At 36.4% G+C, this 27018-nt stretch overlaps 1 protein-coding gene across 1 annotated transcript in view; it reads left to right on the forward strand.

Moving 5' to 3' along the window:
• The window catches only part of LOC145691984 (protein takeout-like), a 66166-nt gene that overhangs the window by 14995 nt on the left and 24153 nt on the right, over nucleotides 1-27018 (forward strand). Inside the window, exons 2-4 of the mRNA XM_081767281.1 lie at nucleotides 1340-1435; nucleotides 7468-7606; nucleotides 14766-14899. Of these exons, the coding sequence (XP_081623407.1) occupies nucleotides 1340-1435; nucleotides 7468-7606; nucleotides 14766-14899 (369 nt within the window). The remainder of the gene's footprint in view (nucleotides 1-1339; nucleotides 1436-7467; nucleotides 7607-14765; nucleotides 14900-27018) is intronic.

Here is a 27018-nt window from a genome sequence, read left to right on the forward strand (position 1 = left end):
TGATATGTGCGGGAGCGCCGTCGTATACTCTCGCCCCGGACAGTGGTTTTTCCACGGCACGGCACTGGCTGCGAGAGAAATATTACCTATTCCTTTTTGTCATTTTCTTTCCTTAAATTGTTGTAATTACTTAAAAGAGCATGTAATAAAAGAAGTTTATAAACACAATCTATCAATTGAATTGTAAGTATTTGTATTTATCACACTGAGAAAAAAAATTGTAGGTGGCATACTTAAAAAGATAGGTTACATGCGTAATTCCTGTAGTTTTTGGACTTAACGTACACCAGACGTATAACTGAAAACGCATGTTTTATAATACTTTCTGTATAAGTGTTCCATCTATACGTACTTTCTGTATGAAACAATGTAGGCGGTCAGGATCTCACATACAAATGGACGTATATAGCATATAGCTGACGAAGGTAACATAAGTATATACATGTGATATACGGAAAACTGTTAGATGTCATACATCCTGCAACGGCATGATGTAACATCAAACGGCAGTGCCTATGTATCATACGGATAACGTATGCTCCGTATTGATTTCTATAGTAAGCAAGAGGATACCGTATATTTGTACAATATACCGCTGTCCGGAGAACGGATTTTTCTCAGTGCAAGGAACAAAATTGTAGCTGGGCTTGTGATGTTGAATAAATAAATGATAGGAACGTGAATTTAAAGCAAAAAATGTTAATACAAGGATTTGATCATAGTTAAAACTTAATGCTGTATTATTATTATTATTATTATTATTATATATTATTATTATTATTATTATTATTATTATTATTATTATTATTATTATTATTATTATTATTATTATTATTATTATTTTGTAAAACACTTAAGTAGTTTTAGTTTTCAACTAAATCTTTATACTAGATTTTCGGTAAGTGTACAGGGTGGTCCGGAAGTGGGCGTAACCCCCCCCCCCCTTTAGTTTCAACAGTGTAATTTAGTTATGGTAGAATGTCTGTACACAGTTACCTTGAAGTCTTGAGAGTCTTAAGAGTCATAAACATCGATATGATCACCATCCATGTCGTAACACAGCTGATTTTGATCACACATTGTTGATTACTCCAACTTCACTGCAAATAACTGTTACCAAGCAGAAAACAAATGAATTTGGATAGCAATATTACCAGACAATGCCAAGCTATTTTTTGCCAAACAAATGTGGATAAAACCTAAAACGGTCAGAAAACACAAATTAGGGGTCCGCCCACTTCCAGACAACGCTGTATATATATAAAATACCTAGCTAAACCGTGATGAATACAGCAACTGCAAAACTGTTGTCTATACAAAGTATTTCTTTTATTTTCAGCTGACCATATGCCAATCTGCAAAGCCAACGACCCTAATTTGAATCAATGTGTGACGGAAGCAGCTAAAATTATCTATCCAATTCTAGCGACCAAAGGTGAGTAATTTCTAATTCGTAGTCTCTATGTTCCTAGTATCTCTCCACTGGAATATGACTGCCAACTAACCATTTCTTTCGATAAGCTTTCCATGATCAGCTAAAGGAGCTCAGTTCTAAAGTAATGTACAGTATAGTCTACAAGCATTAGTGTCATAATCCAGTTTGCCTACGTATGTGAAAGAAGAAAATTTAATTATATACCCAAAAATGTAGTAGCTATATTCCTATACTCATCTGCATGTGCACACTGAGAAAAATCCGTTTTCCGACAGCGGTATATTGTACAAATATAAGAATCCTCTTGTCTACTTCAGAAATTAGTACGGAGCATCGTTATCCGTATGCTGTATAGCCACTGCCCTTAGATGTTACATCATGCCGTTGCAGGACGTCTGATATCTAACAGTCTTCCTTATATTACATCATATATGTATTACCTTTGTCAGCTATATGTTATATACGTCCGCTTGTATGTGAGATCCTGACCGCTTATATTGTTTCATACGGAAAGTACCGTACAGATGGAACACTTATACAGAAAATATTATAAAACATGCGTTTTCAGTTATACATTTGAGTACGTTAAGTCCAGAAACTACAGGATTTACAAATATAACATACGATTTTATGTGCACCGCATACATTTTTTCTCAGTGCACCTTAGTACATTTCGCTTGAATATTGCCTTATGTGTGGTAACATTTAAACTCAAGTACTTTGCTACTTTTCAATGTAACTGAAAAAATCAAAACAAAATATTGATGTATTTAGCTTTCATTATTTTATTATCTGCTAGCACAATACCCGTTTTTCGCACGGGTGGAATCGTTTTGCACACTCAATATAAAGAGGTGAATTTGGATTTAAACGACATCGGAAGTGTCACTGTTCGTCTCAGCGACCCCAGAAACTATGGATTCGACATGAATATCGGTCATTTTCGATCATTTTAAATATATTTTCCATTCTCCTCCCGTAATTTGCATCGTCAAAGTGTAATAATAAAAAAAAATCATATTGAAAATTTGATCGAGATCAGTCTCGTGGTTCAAGAAGAATTAAGTTGTATATACAGAGTGCGGCAGCGTTCATAGTAGGATATTAAAAACACACCATCAGACAGTAACTCTAATTTATTTGTTACCTCTTATCTCAATTAATAGGTAAAGATATGCCATTTACTAGTGTGTAAGTCATTGTCCATTGCGTGGATTACTTTTTGAATACGACTTCTGTCAAATGATGCCCCCACAGCACAACACATTCATCTTGGCGGCGTTGCAAGCTTTCCATAACTCAGCGTAACGTATTCCCTGGAACATTGTCGACGGTAGTTATGATGCGATCCTTCAACTCAGGAATGGTGGCAAAACATGTTCGGAACACTTCTTGCTTCAGGTAGCCCCAAAGGAAAAGGTCTGCACATGAAAGGTCAGGTGAGCGAGGCGGCTAGGAAATGTCACCAAAACGGGAAATTAGTCTACTTGGAAATGTCTGTCGCAAGAAATCCATGCAAATTCTGGCTGTATGCGAGGTCGCTCCGTCTTGTTGAAACCATAATTGTTCCACATCCACATCGACCATACCTAATTGGGGAAGAACGAAGGCTTACAGCATCTTTAGGTAGCGTTCACTGGTGACAGTTACAGCCACACCGCTGTCATCCTCAAAGAAGTGAGGGCCAATAATCCCAAAGGAAGCAATTCCATACCACACTGTAACGCGAGAACTGTGCAAGGGCTTGATGTGCAGTTCATGCGGGTTTACATCACTCCAATAACGCATATTCTGTTTATTCACTGAACCACATAACTCCAAATGAGCTTCATCTGACATCTAGATGGTGTGCAGCATTTGTGGAATTTTGCGAAGGAGATCACGCATATAAGCAGAATGTTTCTCGTGAAACCCAATCGCGACCCCTACTTTCTTGAACAATCTGCAGCTTATATGGGTGAAAATGGAGATCTTCGTGCAATATTCTCCTGAATGAGCGATCGGAAATATGCACAGTTTGAGAATGACGACGAGCAGATCTTCTTGGGCTACGCAATATTGCAGAACGAACATTTTCCACGGCTTCTGGTGTCCGCACAGTTCTTTCACTTCTTTCCGGTTTGCCATTGCAAACAGAACCTGTTGTTCAAAATGCACGTACCCACCTCACAATGGTCCGTCCATCTGGAACTTTCACATGACTTCCCAAGTTGAAATGTTGCCGAAATAGACGCTGGGTAGCAATAACAGAGTCGTTATTCTTGAAATAATTTTCAACAGCAAAGGCACGATGCTGTGCACTCCACCGGTCCATATCACTGTCACATTCGAAATGGCAGCTCATTTGTACACGAATGCGGCACGAGCTGGCGCGCATTCATGCAGTACGTCATTGTAGTACGCTAGTCAAATTACGCTATGAACGCTGTCGCACCCTATATATATATATATATATATATATATATATATATATATATATATATATATATATATATCCGTCTCTCCCTCCCCTTCAATGAACCGTCAAATTGAAATGACAAAAAACATCCCAGGCTCGAACTTTTTCTATGTTAAAAATTTCATCGAGATCGGTCGGGTTGTTCAAGAGATATGAAGTCACAAATACACTCGCTCTTTCATTTATATATATATAGACATATTTTTGTATATGTAAAGAAAATTAAATGTAGAACGAAATTAAGATGTGTATAAAGTTTGGTATTGATCCTTAAAGACCCTTAAATACTTCTACCCATTATTTTAGCTAAACGGATTTTATGCAAATTACAACTTTCATTCTAATATTTTACACTCTTTTGTTTCAGAAAATTATTTTTTCTCGTTTCTCAAAAATATTTGAACCCATTCTATTAGTTGGAATATAACCTACATATCGATATAAATTGGTTTATAACAGTATGGCAACGTTTTTATCATTCAACCAACTCCATGACTGGACCTGCATGATATTTGAAAGGAAAATACTAGGAGCATATGGATAATAATAAGCTTAGAAATTCTAATAGGATGTAGACTATCAGAAACAAACGAATGGTTTCTTATAAGATGGAAATATCGAAGGAAATCGAGAAGCTAAGTAAGATTTTTCAGGTACTTACGTAGTTCTTATTTGAATGGTATAATGGGTTTGAAAGGAACAATCAATAGGAATTCAACATAATCCAAAAACATGATATCACTGTGGGTACAATGGTATCCGGTTGTGTATTTTTGTATGTATGGTATTCTGCCAAAGACAAAAAGAGTGAGTGAGCAAATTGCTTTTTAGTGCTGTAAACTGACAAGGAATATTGGCTACAAAGAGGCAAGTAAATATGATGTAATTAACCATAAAATGCCCTCAACCAAATGTCAGAATTAGTTGTGATATTCGTGTAATATGAACATTTGGCTCGATTTATCCCCTAAATCTATGATTATACACACACACTTAATATATTCTTTTTCAAATACTTGTTGGTCCATTCGTGGAGCTGGTTCTTTGATTGAAACTTTGACATATAAAACCAATGTCTGTTCTAGCAAATATATATACAACTATTTGACATTATTTTCAAACACGAGGAATTAATTTTGAAAAGTAAAAAAGTTTAAAATTCCAGAATGAAACTTTTGTAGAGTACCATTATTCATAAACTCGTATGACGAAAATATCACTATGTAATGTTGTGATTGTATAAATTAATGGAAAGAAAAATGGACAACTTTTAGTACATACTTTCTGAAACTTACTTTTAACTTTGGCATTATTAATATATGTAATAATACAATAACATATATAATACAAAAACATATATAATAATGTACAGTGGCGTAGGCAGAAATGCGTTAGGAGAGGGTTAAAGCACTCAATCTCATATACTTTCAGAACACCGGGTTCGATTCCCGGTGGAGGAACTCGGTAGAAAAAGTGTAGAAAGCTTTTTCAGGCCAGTCATTATGAATGAGGTTTTCCTGGGTTTTCCTCATTCACCCCAGACAAATGCCGGGGTTGTACCTAACTTATAGGTCCCAGGCCGCTTCCTTCCTTCCTTCCCTTTCCCCGGATGGTGTGCTCGCCGAGGTACGTTATCCCTCAAACGTGACAGGCTAAATGGCCTTAGATGTCGAAAGCTCAGAAATCTAAAATCCTAAAATCATTTCAGAACACTTGTGAGTTTAGTATATACGTGCTTACCACAGTAAATGTTTATTTTTCCATAATATATTTTTTTATGGCAGAAACCCTGACATTCCCTTGCTTAAGTCGCTTATGCATTAGGGAAAGAAAGAGGGCAGAACTGAACTATCTGTATATGAATATATGCTTTTAACGGGGAAATTTGTAAGACATATTTCCGTAGAAAATATAAGAGAAATATAAAAGTATAATTAAACCAACTTTTGGAAAATGCTTGTCGTGAAAAGAACAACTATATTAGAACTATTTCATGATTCCACGTGGAGGGGGACAAACATCGTGTGCGTGGGTTTTCTCGGGGTTCTCCCATTTCCTCCCACTTTCTTCATTCCACCATTTCATTCATTTCTCATCATCACCGTCTCCTTTAGCCTAGCCGGCATAACCGTGGAACGTAAAACTTAAAAATTTCATTTTTTCACTTCCACGTGGAGCAACGATTTTCAATTTGCCTTCAAAGATTTTCATTTCCAAATGCTATATATAATGCAATATGAGGCTAATCTTTTTAAATACTTTATTATTGATTTACATGAAATGCAGATGAAAATTGGATTGTGTCTATTACTTGTTCTACTTTATGGAGTAGTAGGAGAAATGCATAAAGTTATTTAAGTACACACCAGACTTGTAACTATACTAAACGTGAATATTTACAGAATTGCAGTAAATTTAGAGAATATTGTACAGATTTGCCTACAAAATTATTTAAAACAATTAACATAATTACCATACTTAAAAGAATTCCTCGGAATTTGCACTCTTCCTCAAAACATTCGTGTGTGTGATTGCACACGTCACTCATGCTGCACACACCTCAAGCCCTCTCTCTCTCTCTGTATATATATATATATATATATATATATATATATATATATATATATATATGGGGGCACAAAAGTACTTTTCCCAATATGTGATGATATACTGGTTTTCACGGAAGCGGCTTCGTGCTCACCCTGTATATGTATTAGGGTGTTCTTAATGTTTGATTTTCAAGATTTTTTTTTTTTTTAAATCTCATTTCTGAAATGATTCCGTATCAGACCAAAGTAACCCTTCAGAAAAAAAAAATGCTCAATCCAGCAATATTAAGTTGTGTCCCAAGCTGTCTCAAGTGTTTAATGCTTTTACAGTATGTACTATATATATAATATGAGGCAAAGACAACTAACTTGTATGTTTGGAACGGCTAGATAGAATAACATTATATCTTGGATGGGAGTATAGACGTAGAACTGTATCTATTAATGTATAGCATCGTTGTGGAAGTCTTCGTGGATTCAAGTTCAAATTTTATATGAAGAGGATTATATGACAAATCGTTTTCGGGGTAGGTTTTCATCGCAAACAAACATTTGATTTTATTTCCAACTTATCATTAATTATTTAGTAGTTATGACATGACCTTGATAATATTTGTTTATTAATTTAGAATTGTCTTTTCAAACTTACAAGGCACCTTTATTACATATTGTATACTGTAAAAGCATTTAAAACTTGAAATCGCTTGAAGCACATTTTAATATTATGAATTGGTTACTGATTTTTCTCATTGGTCTGGTAAGGAATCATTATAGAGGATGAGACTCAACGAAAGTCAAAAAGTACGAACCATCTTAATATATGGTCCATTCTAATATATGTATTAAGGAACACCCTAATATTTGATTTTGACACTGTTTGGGTGCACCTATAATACTCTATTCCATGAATTTTTCCATTAAACCCCGCTATATACTTATTTCTCACAATTTTCTTTGAGCACTTAAGTATTTATAATAATGTGTCTATAGTTAATTAACCCAGTATGATTATTCTAATATTGCAGGATTGAAAGAATACAACTTACCACCGCTGGAAGGTATTTCCATACCACGTCTCTCAATGGAACAGCCTGGTGGAATTTCTTTAGTATTAACAGACTCAAGGCACTATGGGTACAAGACTGCAAGAATACATTCTGCTGAGTAAGTATCGCGAAATGAAATTAAACTAAGTCTGTAATTTAGCAAATGACGCTTCTAGTTTGTAGACTAAATGATACATCTAGTGGATTGTTGGGGAAAATTGGTAGAATAAAAAATTGGAAAACGCAGATAGTCCAACTAAGGGCTTTCTATTTCAAGTGTGCCTTCGGAAAATATGCGAAACATGCTTTGGCCCACCTCCGCCAACTTCTTACGGACAAGACTTTCCCCTTGCTTTGGGGAAAGAAGTGAATGATCTCAGTCGTGTTGACAATTTGTCATTCAGTCGTTTGGTCTTGGCGAGTGAAGATCCAGGCTACTTACATTAGAATAGTTAACAAGAAGTGCACAACGAAGCCTGTCAATCTGGAAACCCGGTTCACATCCAACTATTGAAGTATCCCGGCCACAGGAACTTGTCCTTCCTCTTTCGGGCTGGTTACGGTCTCAACAGCAACGCCAGCAGAGGCACACTAGAAATAGAAAGACTCTAACATCATATGATGCCCTACAAAATCTAATGGTGTTGGATCGAACCATAGATTTCTCTTACTAAGTTAGCATATAAGAAGATAGGTATTGTCTTATTAAAAATATAACCTGTTTCGTGGAAGATCCATGTTTGATTCCCGGTGGAAGCTCAATATGGCTCGGTGGGATCTCAGGATAAGTTGTATGTCCATGTCTCATAGAGCTTTCGCTGGCAGAGGTAGCTCAGTGGTAGTGCGCTTACCTTTGATGAGTGAGGTTTTTGGTTTAATAACAGTTTTTGCCAAGTGGACTTGGTGGTCTACAAACCGACTTTCTGCCTCTCCCTCCCCCCACACACTATCTTCATTTCATAATTTCGTTCGTTATTATCATCACCATCTCGCTACATAATCGTGGAACGTTAAACTAGAACTTTCATGTCCATTTATTTCATATAGCCGCATTGCTGAAAGGAACGCTGCTAAATTCCAATTCAACCAACACGTTTTGGTTTTTAAGAGGATTTCAATGAAACAAAAGAGTGACAGTGCTTAAGTACCATGTATTCTCCATCTTATAATTTCACGTCATTTGCAACACCAAAGTTAATAAAGCACATCAATTCATAACTGAATCAAGTTTTGTTAAAAGGGTATCACTTTCTTTCTTTTTTTTTTTTCATTTAAGGTCTCCATATTCCCCTGCCGTTACCAATTACTTCTGGTCTTACTATAGGGCAGTCACAACTTTGCCTCTGCCTTTACTTTCTCTCTTTTACTTTTATTTTCATTTATCTCACTCTTCTGTTCGGGTATTATTCCTCAGCAGGTTGAGGTGAAGCCAAGGGCGCCCATGATGTGGTTTCCAGGGGGGGGGCAAGTATAAGCGACATTTCAAATATAGTTACCAATTATGCTGTAACTATTCTAAAATCTCTGTTGGGTTTTCGATATTAGAAGTACAATTTCCTCTAGATGGGGCAAGCGCCCCACCTTGCCCCCCTAATAGGCGCCCTTGGGTGAGGCATATTTTTTGTAGCATGGCATCTAATACTTTAAACCATGCCCCTTTATGTCTTTTCTTTTTTATTTTATTATATCTTATTATTATTATCCCAAAAAACTGATAACCCTGTAAAAGAACAATACATATATACATAAGACATAAGATATATATACATTCATTAAAATTTTCATTGCACTATTTTGGGCTGCTTCCTCTACCGCCACCTGAAAATAAACTAAAAGGAATATACATTAATAACTATATAGCGACAAGAGACACAGAACGAAATTAATATTGACACTTAGTTAAAAGGGTATCAGTTCAATTTTATGATATGTTCAGTTTCTTTCTTTTTTCTTTTTTTTTTTTTTTTATTATAATGAAAACTACTTTCGAAGGGTTATTGAAGTGTGTTACAAGAATGGCTGTATAGATGGGCATTTTTATATGGCTATATTAGCAACCAAAGTAGTATGATTTTTAAAGGAGCAGGTTCTTTCTCGTTTGTTTGTTTGTAATTTTCCAAAGATTTTATTCTGTGTACTGATGATCTTTTAACAAAACTCGATTTAATTTAATGTTCAATCTAAATAATTTCAACTCTCTTCTTCATTAAACTCGTCAAGCGTAAAGAGGATTTCAGGTTCATTGTATGTACACTCATGTCCAAAATGATTGTCGCATATCTATAACTGTCTTCTTGTAAGAATATAATTTGATAATGATTTTGCAGGGTACTTTTAATACTGATACTATGTGTATGATCGGGAAATGTATAGTTGTGGTAAATTTCATAGGAAAAGAATAATAAATACGAAAATTAAAATGAGTAAAACAAAATGTTGCTAAACGGACAAGAAAGTTTTATTTTTGTTTTATTGTTCTTATTTACTGCTCTTTTGACATGAAATTTGCCACATACATGTTTTTGCCGATTATACACATACTAACATTATAAGAAATACCTGGCGAATGCGTTTAATGCGAATTAATGAGACAATAATTTTGTACATGAGTGTACATTCTTAAAAGATAGAACACGTATTTGGTTATTTAGTTCAGCACAACACCGTACATAGATTATGATTTTAGGAGTATGAACAGATTCAATATTTTCGTATTTCCTTGCACCGGTCTTACATATTCTATTATATCAAATTCGAGTAATCTTCAAACACAAACAAGTTTCTAAAACCATTCAGCGTTAGTCCTTTGTTGGTATTTTTTTTTTATTTCTATGACCTAAAGATTACCCATGATAAAGCAAAACATTTACTTTTTGAGCAATTTCGGAAATACTTCTTCATGATCAAATTTGTAATATGCCTTTTTTTCTTCATTCGTAATCTACGGTTCGATTCTCGGTTGGGGTATTTGTCTATGATGAGAAATTTGGTTTCCACTTTAAATAAATAGTAGACTCTGTTTTTATATAGTGTTGGCAATGAAATCGAACATTAAATTTGATTACCGTATCCCCTACCCATTCCTTTCGTATACAAATAAGAACTACCATCACTTCAATTTCAGAGAACTAATATTGATAGAATTCTAAATTTTACCCTTCATAAGCTAAGGAAAGAAAGATTATCTTATATACTAGTTCTTGTTCTCTATACAACAAATCTTCCAATAGCGATAAAGTATGTTGTTTGTTACCTATGTGTAACGTTAATCACAATAAGAAAGGAGACGAGAAAAAGGTTTCCTTGTATCGTCTCGTAAATTTACTAGAAGCCTAGTCTCGTTTCGATTCTCAAAACAATTTCCTGTATCGTTTCGTAAATTTATTTACAAAAATTTTGTCCTGATTTTTATTTAAAAGTGAACATAACCGTTCATATATAGGTCCACGAAAAATGTTGTTGAGTTGAGTTGAGTTGATGTTCAGCTTAACGTGCCGTTCAGCATCGAGGCTATCTGAGACGTGGACCTATTGATTAACGTGGAATCCGAATCACATGAGTTCCTGCCGGGAATCGAACCCGGGTCTCCCATCCAGAAGACGGTACGATAACCACATAGCCACGCATGATCTTACGAAAGATGTAAAACAAACAACATTTAAACCATATTAGTGTTGAAGTATGTTATACCCTATATATGTAATAACTTGCGTATCTTTAAACGTATCTTTAAATCTTCTTCTTGTATTTGTACTGATACTTTATCAATTTATAGTCTTTTGTCATGAATCATGTAACAAATACAAAAACATCATTTGAGATCTAAGTTTTGAGTAAACTAGTGTTGCTCACAGGGATCGTAAATTTCCCATCTTATCTGGATTTTAGTCTCGAAAACCAGACAAAAAGTTTCATATTAATCGTCTCGTCTCGAATATAAAATGATACTTCTTGTCTCAAAAACGAGAAGAGAATTGAGACGAGACAATTCGTCTCGCAGGCAACACTATGCGACTTTCCTCAAAAGTCTCCACTACTTCACGTTAACCTCTTTCTTCAATGTTATGGCTTACTCAATTTTTTTTTTCGGTACCATGTTTCACCTGTAAGTCCAAACTCTATATCCATGTTTCAGGTAGAAAGACTTCCATGATTTCCCGCGTGTTTCGGTATTTACGATCTTCCTGACATTTTCTCGTTGCAGCGTAGAGCTTACTTTAGAATTTGTTATGGAAGTCTCTACGATGTTTTCTTGCAGGAATATTTAATATACGTGCGGTGTGATGTCTATGTCACATCTTTTGTTTGCTTAAAAAACTAAGTAGTTTACAGCTTTCTCCTTATAGATTTCTCAAAATAAATTTACTAAATTATTATTAAATTCTGAATACTTCATAATATTCCGCTGACAATATTTTCTACCCCTTCTGTCAGGAAAGAACTTTAGTGTGCTGGACAGTACTTCCACCGGGACTCAAACCCAAGCGAATTCGCTTCTTCGTGATCAAGAAAAGCCCTGGAATATATAACGCTAACACTTCCTGATGTAATAGAATGAGTGAAGTTTATTTTTGACTCTGATGTTATCGACAATCTTACACATTTGTCTTGTATATAATTGTACACCGTTTGTTTAGCGTATTTGTAGATAGGACTATGGTATTCTGCTAACAAGGGACGTATGCAAACCATGACAACTAAATATTTATGGAAATTGGTACCCTGACCAATTGTGGGTCACTAATCATCGTGGTAATAGTAACTCGGTGCGTAAATGCTTTGTTTACCCGCTGCAAGCAGTAACCGGTTGAGGCTGTGCCAAGTTATACCCTGTAAACACCAGGAAAAGGCAGAAAATGAAAAATGTGCGCAGGTAACCCGATGCCTACAGGAGAAGGACACGTGACCAACAACAGGGTAGTAGTGTTACACAAGCAGTGTTGTCATCCCAACGCAAACTTATAGGTTTTTAAAAATAGAACGTATACCATTTTATGGCATTAAAACAATTGACAGGAAACGTGAAAGAAAATAAGCGAAAGATGGTTTATCAGTGTTGCCAAATCAGGGAGATATGAGGTTCTAAATTTGAGAAATTATGGGGTACGTACAATGAAACGAACAAGTGTACAAGAACAAGAAGACTGCAGAAGGAACAAATGTACAGTAGGGAGTAAACCACAGCATGCACACAATTCAGTGACTAATGGGTTTGATATGTCATATCGAGTGTGAGCCTAGAGCGAGAAATGTGCGTATTTTGCCATACTACCTAATTACAATGATACTTGTATTTGTACTTGTATTTCAATCCTTACTTTTATTTGTGGACATAATTCACTTTTAAATTATGCACAAGTTGTTTAAGAAAGGAAGAAGAAGAATATGAAATAAAAAGGATATAGATGTAATTTCTCTTTCAGTTGTTATACGTTGCTATTTTGTTAATATAGTAATTCGACGATGTGAAATTGTTTGTTATAACAACACAAAATAAATAATGCATAATTGCGGACCCATCTTGTGAACACTATATGAACAATTTTTAAGGTGTGTAAAAAGTTTAATGTGTTACATCTTACAATAAAAGATAATATCATGATGCCGTGTGTAAATGGTTTTTGATTAAAATCATAGCCTTAGATATGAACTGTGTGATTTCGTCTTATACTCTTTTTCTGTTGTCTGTATCGGTGTATTATGTTAAAGTATTTTGCACCTGTATATTACTGGTAACCTGAATGCAGTGTGTTTTATCTTCATCGTTGTCTTACATGCTAACGTTTCCTATACTCTCGACTGACACCTGTCACAGATCATTAATCTTTTGCGAATCAATTCTGACGTACTTTCTTCTCACAGACTTGTTACCATGGGCAGAGTTAGGGATTGTCTCCTGGAGGATCAGACCTTTTGTCTGTTGGGGGGGGGGCGGTAAATACAAATGAAAATTCAAGGATCTTTTTATTTTTTGTGAAAAAGTTGGGGGGCAATGCCCCCTATGCCCCCCATAACTTCGCCTATGCTTCTTCCTTTCGTGCCATAGCTTTTCTGTACTCTTATTAGGCGCTGTGTTTCAGAAGGCATGCAGAATTTTATGCAGTATTGCAGCCCCAAGATGAATCGTTTTGTAGCTCTGGGGAACGGTTGGAGATATAAATTCCACACAAACGCCATTGGAATTACTGCGCTACAGGATTTTTTTTTCACATTTCCGCATTATGTCACATAGGTCTTCTTTCTACGGCTATTCTAACATGTGCCCTTTTTAGGTGAATCTTGTATCAAGAGCGTTAATTACTGGATGCTGCGCATGCCGTAGTCTACTCCCTACTATACATTTCTTCCTTCTCCAGACTTCTTGCTGTTGTACATTTGTTCATTTCTTTGTACAAACACCATGATTTCTTAATTTTAGAGCCTTATATTTCCCTCATTTTATTTGGTAACACTGATAACCCACCTTTCGCTTATTTTCTTTCACGTTTTATGGCAATTGTTTTAATGCCATAAAATGGTATACGTTCTATTTGAAAAAACTATAAGTTTGTGTTGGAATGGAAACCCTGCTTGTGTGACAGTACTACATTATTCTTGGTCACATGTCCCTCTGGCATAGGTATAGGTTACCTGCGCACATTTTTCATTTTCTGCCTAGTTCCGGCGTTTCTGGAGTATAACTCGCCACAGCATCACCTGGTCACTGCTTTTTATATGTATTACACATAGCTGGTAAACAAGGCATTTCCGCACCGAGTGACTATCACCATGATGATTAGCGATCTACAATCAGCCAAGGTACAATTTTTCATAAATATCTAGCTGTCGTGGTTTGCATATCTCTCGTAAGTAACTATAAGAAAGAGACCGTATGGTATTTAGAATTTTTCCTGGGCAGATATTTGTTGGAGGTTAAGAATATGTGTATCAATACAAAACCATTACATAAATACATCCTTCTTTTTTTTTTATCTAATTCACTTTTAGTACCGAGAAAAAAATAGTGTTTTATGAGCGACGGTGCACTTGTATTTGGGAGGCCATAATTATTATGACTATAAATAAAGCATTTTTGAGAGAACGTAAACTACTTAGAAGTTTGCTCGAGCAACGCCGAGTACTCCAGCTTCTAGTAGTGATATATATGTATATAATTCTATTTTCTTTTACTTTATTATTATTATTATTATTATTATTATTATTATTATTATTATTATTATTATTATTATTATTATTATTATTATTATTATTATTATTATTATTATTATAAATTTCAGTGTCGATCTGAAGAACTACAAAATCGAATTGAAGCTGGATTGCGATTACTACACAGTCACAGGAAATTTCAATGTAACAGGAAGGATTTTGGTTTTCCCAATCATCGGATCGGGTTTCAGTAATTTCACTCTTGGTGAGTACGGTAATATATAGTATACTTTATGTATATTTGCATATCTATCTGTTTACTCATTTCAACATACCGGTACTTATGGTGTGGTTTAGTTTGTCATTTTTTTTTTTTTTTTTTTTTTTTTGTGAACTTCTATACAGTATTAGTAAAAATAGAATGAATATACGAGTGAAAAGGGACGAATTCTTAATATTTGTGTCCTGAGGTTAAAGAAAGAAAGGAAAAAAAAAGCCGCCAGCTCAATATCAACAAGTATCGTATAGCAAATTTAAAGCTGTTTATCAGTATTTAAGTGGAAACGGAAGAAACTTAAAATATCAATAAATTACGCAATATATATGTTTTGTTTCATTAATTAGCATGATTTCAGGTTTTGGATACATATATCTTTTTTATATACAGGTGGTTTATGAACTCTAATAATGTCATCCTAATTTATAATGTAATACTTGGTTTCTGCGCAGGAAGAATATTTAACGACAGAATGCAATAACTCTTCATTGTTAATATAACAAATAAACAAACAAATAATTCTAAAATTGTCTGAAATACCATTTTCGGCCTACGCCCGAAATTGAAATTTTCCAGAAATGACTTAAAGACCAATATTCCATGAAAAAATCGAAAAAAAATCGTATTTCTGTTATGTTGTGAACCAAAACCACAATTATACAGTTTATTGTTGAATAATTTACAGCAATAAATCATTTGACAAGTCTGTCTGTCTATCTATCTATCTATATCTATGTATGTATGTATGTATCTATCTATCTATCTATCTATCTATCTATCTATCTATCTATCTATCTATCTATCTATCTATCTATCTATATATATATATATATATATATATATATATAGAGAGAGAGAGAGAGAGAGAGAGAGATAGATAGATAGATAGATAGATAGATAGATAGATAGATAGATAGATAGATAGATAGATAGATAGATAGATAGATAGATAGATAGATATAGATATGCAGGTGCGGATCCAAGGGGGGCTATAGGAGCTATAACCCACCTTGACGCTCAGGTATACGCTGGATAAAATGGGTTTCAGACGGAGAAAGAGAGTGTGTTATTTAGCTTGTGTAGTGTTATTAGCACTTACTTTTTACTTTTTTCCGCCTCTTTCTTTCTTCTTCATTCGTGTAAATTATTTTTTGACACAGTAGCACATTTTATAATACAATTACGTTGACGGAAATTAGTTCACTTGGCTGCTGTTAACGCGTCTATGGACTAGTTTTCTCTATTAGATGGTGGCTGATGTTATTGTACGCTTATCTCCGCAGATCGGTTTCGAATTGATCAGAATGGAAACTCTTTGATAGAGAGAAGAGTTCTTTTGCAAATGAATTAAATATCCCCGTCTATTTTAGCCTAAAAGGCATAATCGTGGGACGTTAAACAAAAAATGGAATTAAATATTAAATTTAACTTCTCATTCTTATGCCCTTTAGACATAACCGTGGTTACACTGGATAAAGCGGCAAACTATGGTTTAGCCCCCTTCCTTGATCATATCCTGGATCCGCGCATCAAAACTCATAGGGTAGCTTCAGCTCATTGCCCTCTCAGTTAATATTATGGCTGACTTACATACTGACCAATAGGAGGTCAGTGCTGAAAAGATTTCTTATTCATTTTCTCTTAGACGAAAGTGTCGAGCACGTTATCAGAGTCTGTGTTTTTAAATATATCATTTGTGATTCAAAGAAGATGTAAGTCATGTAAACGTTACTTAGGTAGAGATTAACGAAGATTTGTCTTCATTCGTGATAATGACAAAAATAAACACTCTACGGAAGTGCGCCGAAACAAACGTAGCCTTTTATCTGTATATGAATATATTGTCTCTTGTTATTTGGATATTTACAAAAATGTAAAAAATCCCTTATCATATTCACGTGCACGTGCATAAATTTGTCGTTGATAAAATTTCTCGACGCAGGCGATGCCTCATGTTAGTCTATCCTAGGGCTTCCAGATATAGTACCAGAACAACCTATGAAGATTTGGAGCATAGTCATTGTTATGTGGTACTTGCTCCTTCCTGAAATCTCAGCATTAATAAAACAATAGATTAACAATCATCAAATTCAGTGGCACAGGGTAGATCATCCTATTAGTTGATCGTCAATAACTAATCAAATCGGGAACATTTTCAAATATCTCACGAATGGTATTTACTTATGATTTGGAGAAAAAACAGCACAATTGGAGCTTTGAACAATTTGGGAAAGGGGAGGGGACAGACTATATAAGTTCGGGACCAGTAGTAAATACAGTCACCTGAGGGACGTTCCGTTAGTAATAGTCTATTGTTTTCAGGAATAGAGGACGAATCTCATCGAAAGTCGGAGAGTGATTGAATTTGTAAAAAAAGAAAAATCACCAAATTTTCTTCCGGACACATGGAAGATCATAGGGCCGTAATAGCACAAATTATGCATGCGTTAAAATATGAAATGTAATACTTTCGACAAAGAGGATACTTTTAAATATCTAGGGTCAATATTAACAGACCTAAACCACTGGTGACGAAATTAAATGTCGACTAAAAGCAGGAAATTCGTGTTATTATTCAATCCTAAATCTTTTATCGTCCCGAATGCTGTCGAGGAATTTAAAACTTAAATAAAACGATAATCATACCTGCTGTGCTGTATGGTTGCAAAACATTGTCGCTTACTCTGGGAAAAGATCACAAACTGAAAGAATTTGAGAATAAAACCCTGAGGCAAACATTCGGATTCTAGAAGAACGGGAATAAGAAGTGGTGGAAATTTCATAACGAAGAATTTTATAATATATAAGTATCAAATATTGTTAGGGTCATCAAGTCTAGGAGGGTCAGGTGGACAGATCATGTAGGCAGAATTGAAGAAAGTAGGAACGCATTCCAAGTTTTAACTTGTGTAGAATCGGAAAATATTAGGAAGACTAAGCGCTTATAGAAGGGCAGTATTAAGATGGATCTCAAGGAAATAAGAATACGAAGTAGAAACTGGACCCAATTGGCTAAGGATAGAAGTCAATGGAGGGCTTTTGTGAACGTAGCATTGAACCTTCGGGTTCCACAGGCCATTAGTTTTCGTACAGAAAATCTTATCTTCGGAAGAGTCGAAAAAATGAAAATGTGAGGATGTTCGACCGAGACACTATCTGCTAAAGAATGTGCCCTGCACGTTATTAGAATTTAATATATTTCAACTCCAAGAGGCCAACTCTGTGGTTCGGTTTAAAAAGAAAAAAAGTTTCTCCGGACGAATGCGTGGAAGAAACACTCATCATGACAATGTTATTCATTTCATTTCTGCTTGAAATAACCTATCCTGTACCACTTGCTAGGAAGCATGTCATCTAAACGCGGACCGCCACCGACTGTCAATTATTGGAGAGGCTGTCCTTAGATGCACCTTATAAAATAAGTTCCTCTTCTCGCGGAATGCATCTACAGAATCAGTCTCATCGAATATATCTTTCCCATTTTTCTGACACCTTGAATCATTTTTAAAAAGAATTTTGGTTTTCATAGTGGGAAAGGTACCGATATCTTTCGGATGAGTGATGAAAGTGCCATGACTACATTTTTTTATTTTTTTGTAAGAAATAATTAAACAATATTATCGAGTTATTAATTAAATATTTATTTATGAAGTATGATCAAAATAGCTTTAGTCACTTTTGAGAAAATTGTCCAAGGTAAACACCCCAAAGAATAAACTACTGCTCGTAGATTTTTAAGAATAAATGAGTTATGCAATATTGTCTGGATAGTAAATGAAATTGCCTCACAATTGTCAGGTGTTTTTGCATCAGTCGTTTACACTCAAGAATAAACTACCCTTTGTAAATTTTTAAAGCACAAATGAGTTATACTATATTATCATGTTATCAATTAAATAATTACTTATGAAACATGAACAAAATCACGTGAGTCGTTTCTGAGAAAATCATTCAAAGACGTTCCCGTTCTGTTCACTTCCAAGAAGAAAATAAATAGCATGAACAAAATCACGTGAGTCGTTTTTCAGAAAATCGTTCAAAGACGTTCTGTCTTCTTCTCGATTTTCCCACAGAAATTAATCATACTACATAATGGAGTTGTTTTTGGAAAGTTGATTTATGAAATGTAAACAAAATCATTGAAGCTGTTTTTGAAAAAATAAATCGCATTTTTTTTAAAAAAAGTTCAGCTTTAATTAAACAAACTTTATTTTTAGTAGTAGAAAGGAAATTCGAAAAAACTTCCCTAGAGGATCACATAAGAAGTTTAAAATCTGGTTGAGATATGCTGAAGTGAATGGCCTCATGATGAGTATACATCAGGACGAATAGATGAATAGACAGACACATATCGACAAAAACACTTTTTTGATATATATGGACAATGAACGTGTAGGTGTAAATCCGCTTAAAATCACGAATTCGTTTTTTTTTAACGACTACCATATTTTCTTCTCTCCTTTCGTCGCTCAAAAGTAAAAAATACAAACAAGGCATAACAATGAAAAGAGATTCTAATTGGTTAGGAATTGTTTCTTTGTAAGGAAATTTGGTATGAAATGGGATGCGATTAAAAGTATGTATTTAAATAATTTTGGAAGTGAATTTTTTTTTCCAAAAAATTAACTTGCGTGTCATTTAAATTAAATTATACCAAAAATCAACAACTTGTATGAACAGATTGAAAATCAAAGATTGCCACCTGTATGGAATTAGGTAGGACATCCCGAACTTTAAGAAAATTTTTATCATCGCTAATTACACTTAAGAGTGATATTATATGGCGGGATGGTAAATTATCCAAAACACTTACAAGGGATATGGACAAAATCTCGCGGCCGAAACATCGCCGCCCAAAACCTCGCGGGACAAAATCTCGCCGCGCCAAAACCTCGCCGCCCAAAACCTCGCGGGACAAAATCTCGCCGGGCCAAAACCTCGCGTTGCCTAAACCTCGCCACCCAAAACATCGCGTGGCCAAAACTTCGGCGCGAATGAAACTTTTCTTTAAAATTTACCCAATGATTTTCTTAATATGCAATTCCACATTACAAATAATAATAATAATAATAATAATAATAATAATAATAATAATAATAATAATAATAATAATAATAATAATAATAATAATAATAATATGCTTAACACGCAACCAAAAACTAGCGTGCGTGGAGAAAAGGAGATACACACCTCAGAACCGTATATTCCAGGACCCAACCGAATAGAAGTAGAAACCGCTATAAAGAAATTAAAGAAACAAAAATCTCCGGGTGTAGATGAAATTCCGGCTGAGTTAATTTTAGCTGGAGGCGAAAACTTGTGAAACAAGATACACAAATTCATTCTCCTTATCTGGAACAAGGAAGAATTGCCACAAGAGTGGCAAGAATCATTGTTCCAATTCACAAGAAAGGCGATAAAACTGACTGTAATAATTATCGAGGCATTTCTCTTCTGTCAACGTCCTATAAAATCTTTTCAAACATTCTATTAGCAAGACTGACCCCATACGCAGATGAAATTTTTGGAGATTATCAGTGTGGATTTAGACGAAATCGATCAACTATCGACCAAATATTTACCATTCGCCAAATACTCGAAAAAAAGTGGGAATACAATACCCCGGTACATCAACTATTTATTGATTTTAGAAAGGCGTACGACTCGGTTAGGAGAGAAAAATTATACAACGTCCTTACAGAACTTGGAATACCGAGAAAGCTAATTAGATTAATTCAGATATGTTCAAATGAATCCCAAAGTAAAGTCCGGGTAGGAAAATTTTTGTCCACGAGCTTTCACGTCGAAAATGGCCTGAAACAAGGAGATGCATAGTCGCCATTATTATTCAACTTTGTTCTGGAATACGCCATAAGGAAAATCAAAAATAGCAACCAGGGCCTAGAGTTGAACGGTATTCACCAGGTTATGGCATATGCTGATGATGTAAATTTAATAGGGGATGATAGGAGAACAATAGAAAGAAATGCAGAGATCTTATTAAACGCTTGCAGGGACATGGGTTTAGAAGTAAATGCAGAGAAAACTAAATACATGGAAGTGCGTCGGGACCGCAATACAGCAAATTATGGATGCGTTAAAATATTAAATAATACTTTTGATAAAGTGGATAGTTTCAAATACCTACGATCAATATTAACAGAGGAAAATCATATTCACGGAGAAATTAAATGTCGACTGAAGGCAGGGATTTGTGTTACTATTCGGTTCAAAATCTCTTGTCGTCGCGAATTCTGTCAGAACTTGGAATACCGAGAAATCTTGTCGAGGAATTTGAAGCTTAAAATATATAAAACGATAATCATGCCTGTTGTTCTGTATGGCTGCGAAGCATGGTCACTTACTCTGAGGGAAGAACATAGACTAAAAGTATTTGAGAACAAGATCCTGAGACGAATATTCGGACCTAAGAGGAAAGGGAATGGGGAATGGCGGAAACTTCATAACGAGAAACTACATAATTCATATGGTTTACCCAACATTGTTAGGGTCGTCAAGTCTAGGAGGCTTAGGTGGGCGGGTCATGTAGCTAGAATGGAAGAAAGTAGAAATGCTTTCAAAGTCTTGACTGGAAGACCAATCGGAAAACGACCATTAGGAAGACGTAGGCGCAGGTGGGAGGACAATATTAAGATGGATCTCGCAGAGATCGGAATACAAAGTAGAAACTGGATGCAGTTAGCTAAGGATAGAAGTCAGTGGAGAGGTTTTGTGAACGCGGCATTGAACCTCCGGGTTCCATAGGCCATAGAGTTAGTTAGTTTTTTTAGTTAATATTAATAATAATAATAATAATATTAAGACACAAAAAACGTGTGCGTGGGCTTTCTCGGGTTATTCCTGTTTCCTCCCACTTTCTTTATTCGATCATTTCCTTCATCCTGGTCATCTAAGTTTCCTTTAACCTACAGGACTTAATCAAGGGATGTCGTAAAAACTCATATATTATTTCATACTTTCATAAATATTATAAGATTTTTGTTAAAATTTTAAGTTTTTGGATGTTCCAAAGTTCACAAAACTAACCCCGTTAGTTGTTATTACTTTCCTTATGCAGACTTTCTTTCCCTATAACCAGTTTAAAAACATCCTGTCGCCCTACCTTCACATTGAAATCCTCTAATACAGAAATAGAAATTTCATATGTCTCGCGGGACTTGGTCAAATACCCGTGATACTTCTTCTGAAACAGCGTCTTTTATACCGTTATCCTTATCATGTGTTGGAACATTTACATTTTGGTCAGGCAATTGGCCCGCGACGTTTTAGGCGGCGAGGTTTTGGCCAGGCGGGGTTTTAGTCACGCGAGATTTTGTCCCGCGACGTTTTGGACGGCGAGGTTTTGGGAGGCGAGATTTTGGTCCGCGAGGTTGTCGCCGCGAGGTTCTGGCCGCGAGGCTTTGTACCCAAACCCACTTACAAATCATGCGAGTAACAGTTGTGAATTTTGAGTATGTGCTTTGAGTATGAAGATAATGATATCATTCCATCATTAAACTTCTTTTAGTGTTGGCAGGAGAAAATTATGTTATTCTTTGTACGAGTTCAAGGGTTCAAAACTTCTGTTCAACTAACCTCCAACAAGCTGACGTTACTGCTTTTGTTTGTTTCGTGTGCTTTTGGTTTAAAATTTCATTACAATTTTTCACTCATTAGCTATGCATTTTGTTTGTTTGTTTACTGTACATATTTGGGTGTATAACGAACTGGCGATTTGCATGTGTTTGATAAATGTGTCCAACTGTTGGCTTATTGAAATGTGGCAACCCTATCGAAAGGTGGCTACCAGGAAAATGGCTGCTGCTAACTAGACTTTCACTGAGGAGTTAAGATGAATCAACTCTTTGGTGAAAATCCCTGCTTGCCACTCTGGGGGCTAAAGTACGTGGCTGCCGTTCATAATATATATGATTAGATTCTCGATGGAAGAACATCTCAATACAGCAGTTGAGAGAGATTCCATCTGAAACTATATGTCTCGACAGGCTCGTAGCCAGCCCCAGCTTAGGGGGGCCCGATTGAAGTTAGGGGGGGCCCGATCCAACCATATGATAGTTCAACACCATATTATAGTTCTTTTGCAAGCCTACCGTAAAACTTTTAGTGGGCCAGCAAAAACTTAGGGGGGCCCGGCCCCCTAGACCCCCCCTGGATAAGGGCCTGTGTCTGGATCAGGCGCACACTGCAGAAATTTTTGTTGGGACAGATACAATACTACAAGTCACTACGTCTATGTAGCATTCAACGGGTGTTATTCTTCACCCGAAAAGACAATAAGTAACTGTAAAATACTTCCACTTATATTTTCGAATAAATAATGATAGAATTAGATTGTTTACATAAGAGAAAGACTACAGATGAAGTGAAAGATCAAATTTTCATGCTATATCGACTATTTCACTGCAAATTTTCGTGCTACGTTTCATTGAGAAAGTTATGTGTTGAGTTATAAGAAATGTATGCTGAGTTAGGAAATTTTGGGGGAGTCCAGACCAAGTGGACCCTCCGTCGGTGCGCCCCTAGTCTCGATCGTCCTAAAAGAAAAAAAGGGGCAGCACCATGGCTTAGTGGCAGAGCACTCATCTCATATATATATATATATATATATATATATATATATATATATATATATATATATATATATACTGTGCAGTGGCGGATCTAGCAAGGAGCCGGGGGGAGCTAGGTACTCCAGTTTTTGAGTGAGAAAAAATAATTTAAGTTTTATTTATATAATTGTTAAAATTTATACTAAACTAATGACATAACAATCATAGTTCGGGTTTTGGCTGCCCTCTCCCCAGTGTTTTGCCTTTTATATTTGATATTGATGCTGTGCATCTGTGTACGTGAATCCTAGCTATGCAACGCGTTCAAATTTCAACATTCTCCTTCTGGATCCTCAGTTCACCAAATTCAGCTCGCTACCCTCGAGAGGTTCCTGCTGCTTTGATCTCTTTTCACCAAAAGCAGCTCGCTACCCACGAGAGGTTCCAGCTGCTTTCATCTATTTTCACCAAATTCAGCTCGCTACCCTCGAGAGGTTCTTGCTGCTTTGATCTCTTTTCACCAAAAGCAGCTCGCTACCCACGAGAGGTTCCAGCTGCTTTCATCTATTTTCACCAAATTCAGCTCGCTACCCTCGAGAGGTTCCTGCTGCTTTGATTTCTTTTCACCAAATCAGCTCGCTACCCACGAGAGGTTCCAGCTGCTTTCATCTATTTTCACCAAATTCAGCTCGCTACCCTCGAGAGGTTCTTGCTGCTTTGATCTCTTTCCACCAAAAGCAGCTCGATACCCACAAGAGATTCCAGCTGCTTTCATCTATTTCTACCAAATTCAGCTCGCTACCCTCGAGAGATTCCTGCTGCTTTGATCTCTTTTCACCAAAAGCAGCTCGCTACCCACGAGAGGTTCCAGCTGCTTTCATCTATTTTCACCAAATTCAGCTCGCTACCCTCGAGAGGTTCCTGCTGCTTTGATCTCTTTTCACCGAAAGCAGCTCGCTACCCACGAGAGGTTCCAGCTGCTTTCATCTATTTTCACCAAATTCAGCTCGCTACCCTCGAGAGGTTCTTGCTGCTTTGATCTCTTTCCACCAAAAGCAGCTCGATACCCACGAGAGATTCCAGCTGCTTTCATCTATTTCTACCAAATTCAGCTCGCTACCCTCGAGAGATTAATGCTGCTTTGATCTATTTTCACCAAAAGCAGCTCGCTACCCAAGAGAGGTTCCAGCTGCTTTCATCTATTTTCACCAAATTCAGCTCGCTACCCTCGAGAGGTTCCTGCTGCTTTGGTCTCTTTTCACCGAAAGCAGCTCGCTACCCACGAGAGGTTCCAGCTGCTTTCATCTATTTTCACCAAATTCAGCTCGCTACCCTCCAGAGGTTCCTGCTGCTTTGATCTCTTTTCAGCGAAAGCAGCTCGCTACCCACGAGAGGTTCCAGCTGCTTTCATCTATTTTCACCAAATTCAGCTCGCTACCCTCGAGAGGTTCTTGCTGCTTTGATCTCTTTTCACCAAATTCAGCTCGCTACCCTCGAGAGGTTCCTGCTGCTTTGATCTCTTTTCACCAAAAGCAGCTCGCTTCCCACAAGAGGTTCCAGCTGCTTTCATCTATTTTCACCAAATTCAGCTCGCTACCCGCGAGAGGTTCTTGCTGCTTTGATCTCTTTCCACCAAAAGCAGCTCGATACCCACGAGAGATTCCAGCTGCTTTCATCTATTTCTACCAAATTCAGCTCGCTACTCTCGAGAGGTTCCAGCTGCTTTCATCTATTTTCACCAAATTCAGCTCGATACCCTCGAGAGGTTCCTGCTGCTTTGATCTCTTTTCACCGAAAGCAGCTCGCTACCCACGAGAGGTTCCAGCTGCTTTCATCTATTTTCACCAAATTCAGCTCGCTACCCTCGAGAGGTTCCTGCTGCTTTGATCTCTTTTCACCAAATTCAGCTCGCTACCCACGAGAGATTCCAGCTGCTTTCATCTATTTTCACCAAATTCAGCTCGCTACCCTCGAGAGGTTCCTGCTGCTTTGATCTCTTTTCACCAAAAGCAGCTCGCTACCCACGAGAGGTTCCAGCTGCTTTCATCTATTTTCACCAAATTCAGCTCGCTACCCTCGAGAGGTTCCTGCTGCTTTGATCTCTTTTCACCGAAAGCAGCTCGCTACCCACGAGAGATTCCAGCTGCTTTCATCTATTTTCACCAAATTCAGCTCGCTACCCTCGAGAGGTTCCTGCTGCTTTGATCTCTTTTCACCAAATTCAGCTCGCTACCCACGAGAGATTCCAGCTGCTTTCATCTATTTTCACCAAATTCAGCTCGCTACCCTCGAGAGGTTCTTGCTGCTTTGATCTCTTTTCACCAAAAGCAGCTCGATACCCACGAGAGGTTCCTGCTGCTTTGATCTCTTGTGATAAATAATATTGTGCCTGTGGATTTTCTCAACTTTTATTCCGACGTTTTCAATCTTCCATGATAATCTGTCTCATTTTAGGTTAAACAGCATGATCGTGGGATGGTAAAGATTTTTTATGTTTGTTGTATGTAGCTGAAGTTAACAATTACTAGGGCAACGCAAAACAAGGTGACCAGACGTCCCGTATTAGCCGGGACAGTCCCTTTTTTCAACCGCTGTCCCGTTTTTTCTGATTCTCAAACGGGACGCCTAAAGGTCCCGTTTTTAAGCAAAAGTGACCCAGGCGTCCCGTAATTGTTATTCAAAATATAAATGGTCAATGGAAATTCTTCACTCTTCCGTACCAACACTCATTGGGAAGGTTTAGTTGTGTCTGGAACTTTGAATGTTCCAAGCATGGCTTTACTTCATCAGCCATCAACTTTCCATTCCGCAGTAGAAAAAATACAAGGTCAAACATTTACAGTTTTTGAGGTAATTTCTGTTTTATATGATTTAAAGAAAAATTTAGCTTCACAATCTCAAGATTGCTTCATTTCAGTAGCGACGAGGAAAACTCTTGAGAATTTGGATAGGGGGAGTTTTATTTCTGAAGGAGCTAATATTCGCCAGTATGTTCATACTTTCTATCAAACTGTAGTTGAATATTTAGACAAGTGAATAAAAGCCCTTGAAACGCTTGAAGCAATTTAGTTAGATTACGCTTAAAGGTGTACCATGTTGGCAGGATATACAAAACTGTAGACTCTATTCAGGAAAATAGTCCTTTCGTTCAGATTGATGATACTTCTCTTTACGACGACTACGTGTATTTAAAAGAATACTTGACACCGGAAATATTTACTAAGTGAAACTCAAATAGAGTATCTCCTGACAAATTCTAGGTAGAAGTATTTTCCTATTTCTGTTCTAACGTACCGTACTCTTCTAAAAGTTGTGGAGTTCTTTCTCTGTTTACCCGGAACTAATGATCCAACTGAACGTGTATTCTCGCACATGAATGTTTTATGGACAAGTGAGAAAACCCAACTGTCTATAGATACTTTGAAAGCTGTGCTGATCAGTAAGATTAATTTTTGATCAGTCTTGTATTAATTTCTACAAATTGTTGAATGCAAACAAGGAACTTAAAGAGCATCCAGTCATCCCAAAAATACCAGT

Source organism: Thermobia domestica, chromosome 8 (genome assembly GCF_964235325.1).
Source record: "Thermobia domestica chromosome 8, izTheDome1.hap1.1, whole genome shotgun sequence".
In the NCBI taxonomy this organism is placed as follows: Eukaryota; Metazoa; Arthropoda; class Insecta; order Zygentoma; family Lepismatidae; genus Thermobia; species Thermobia domestica.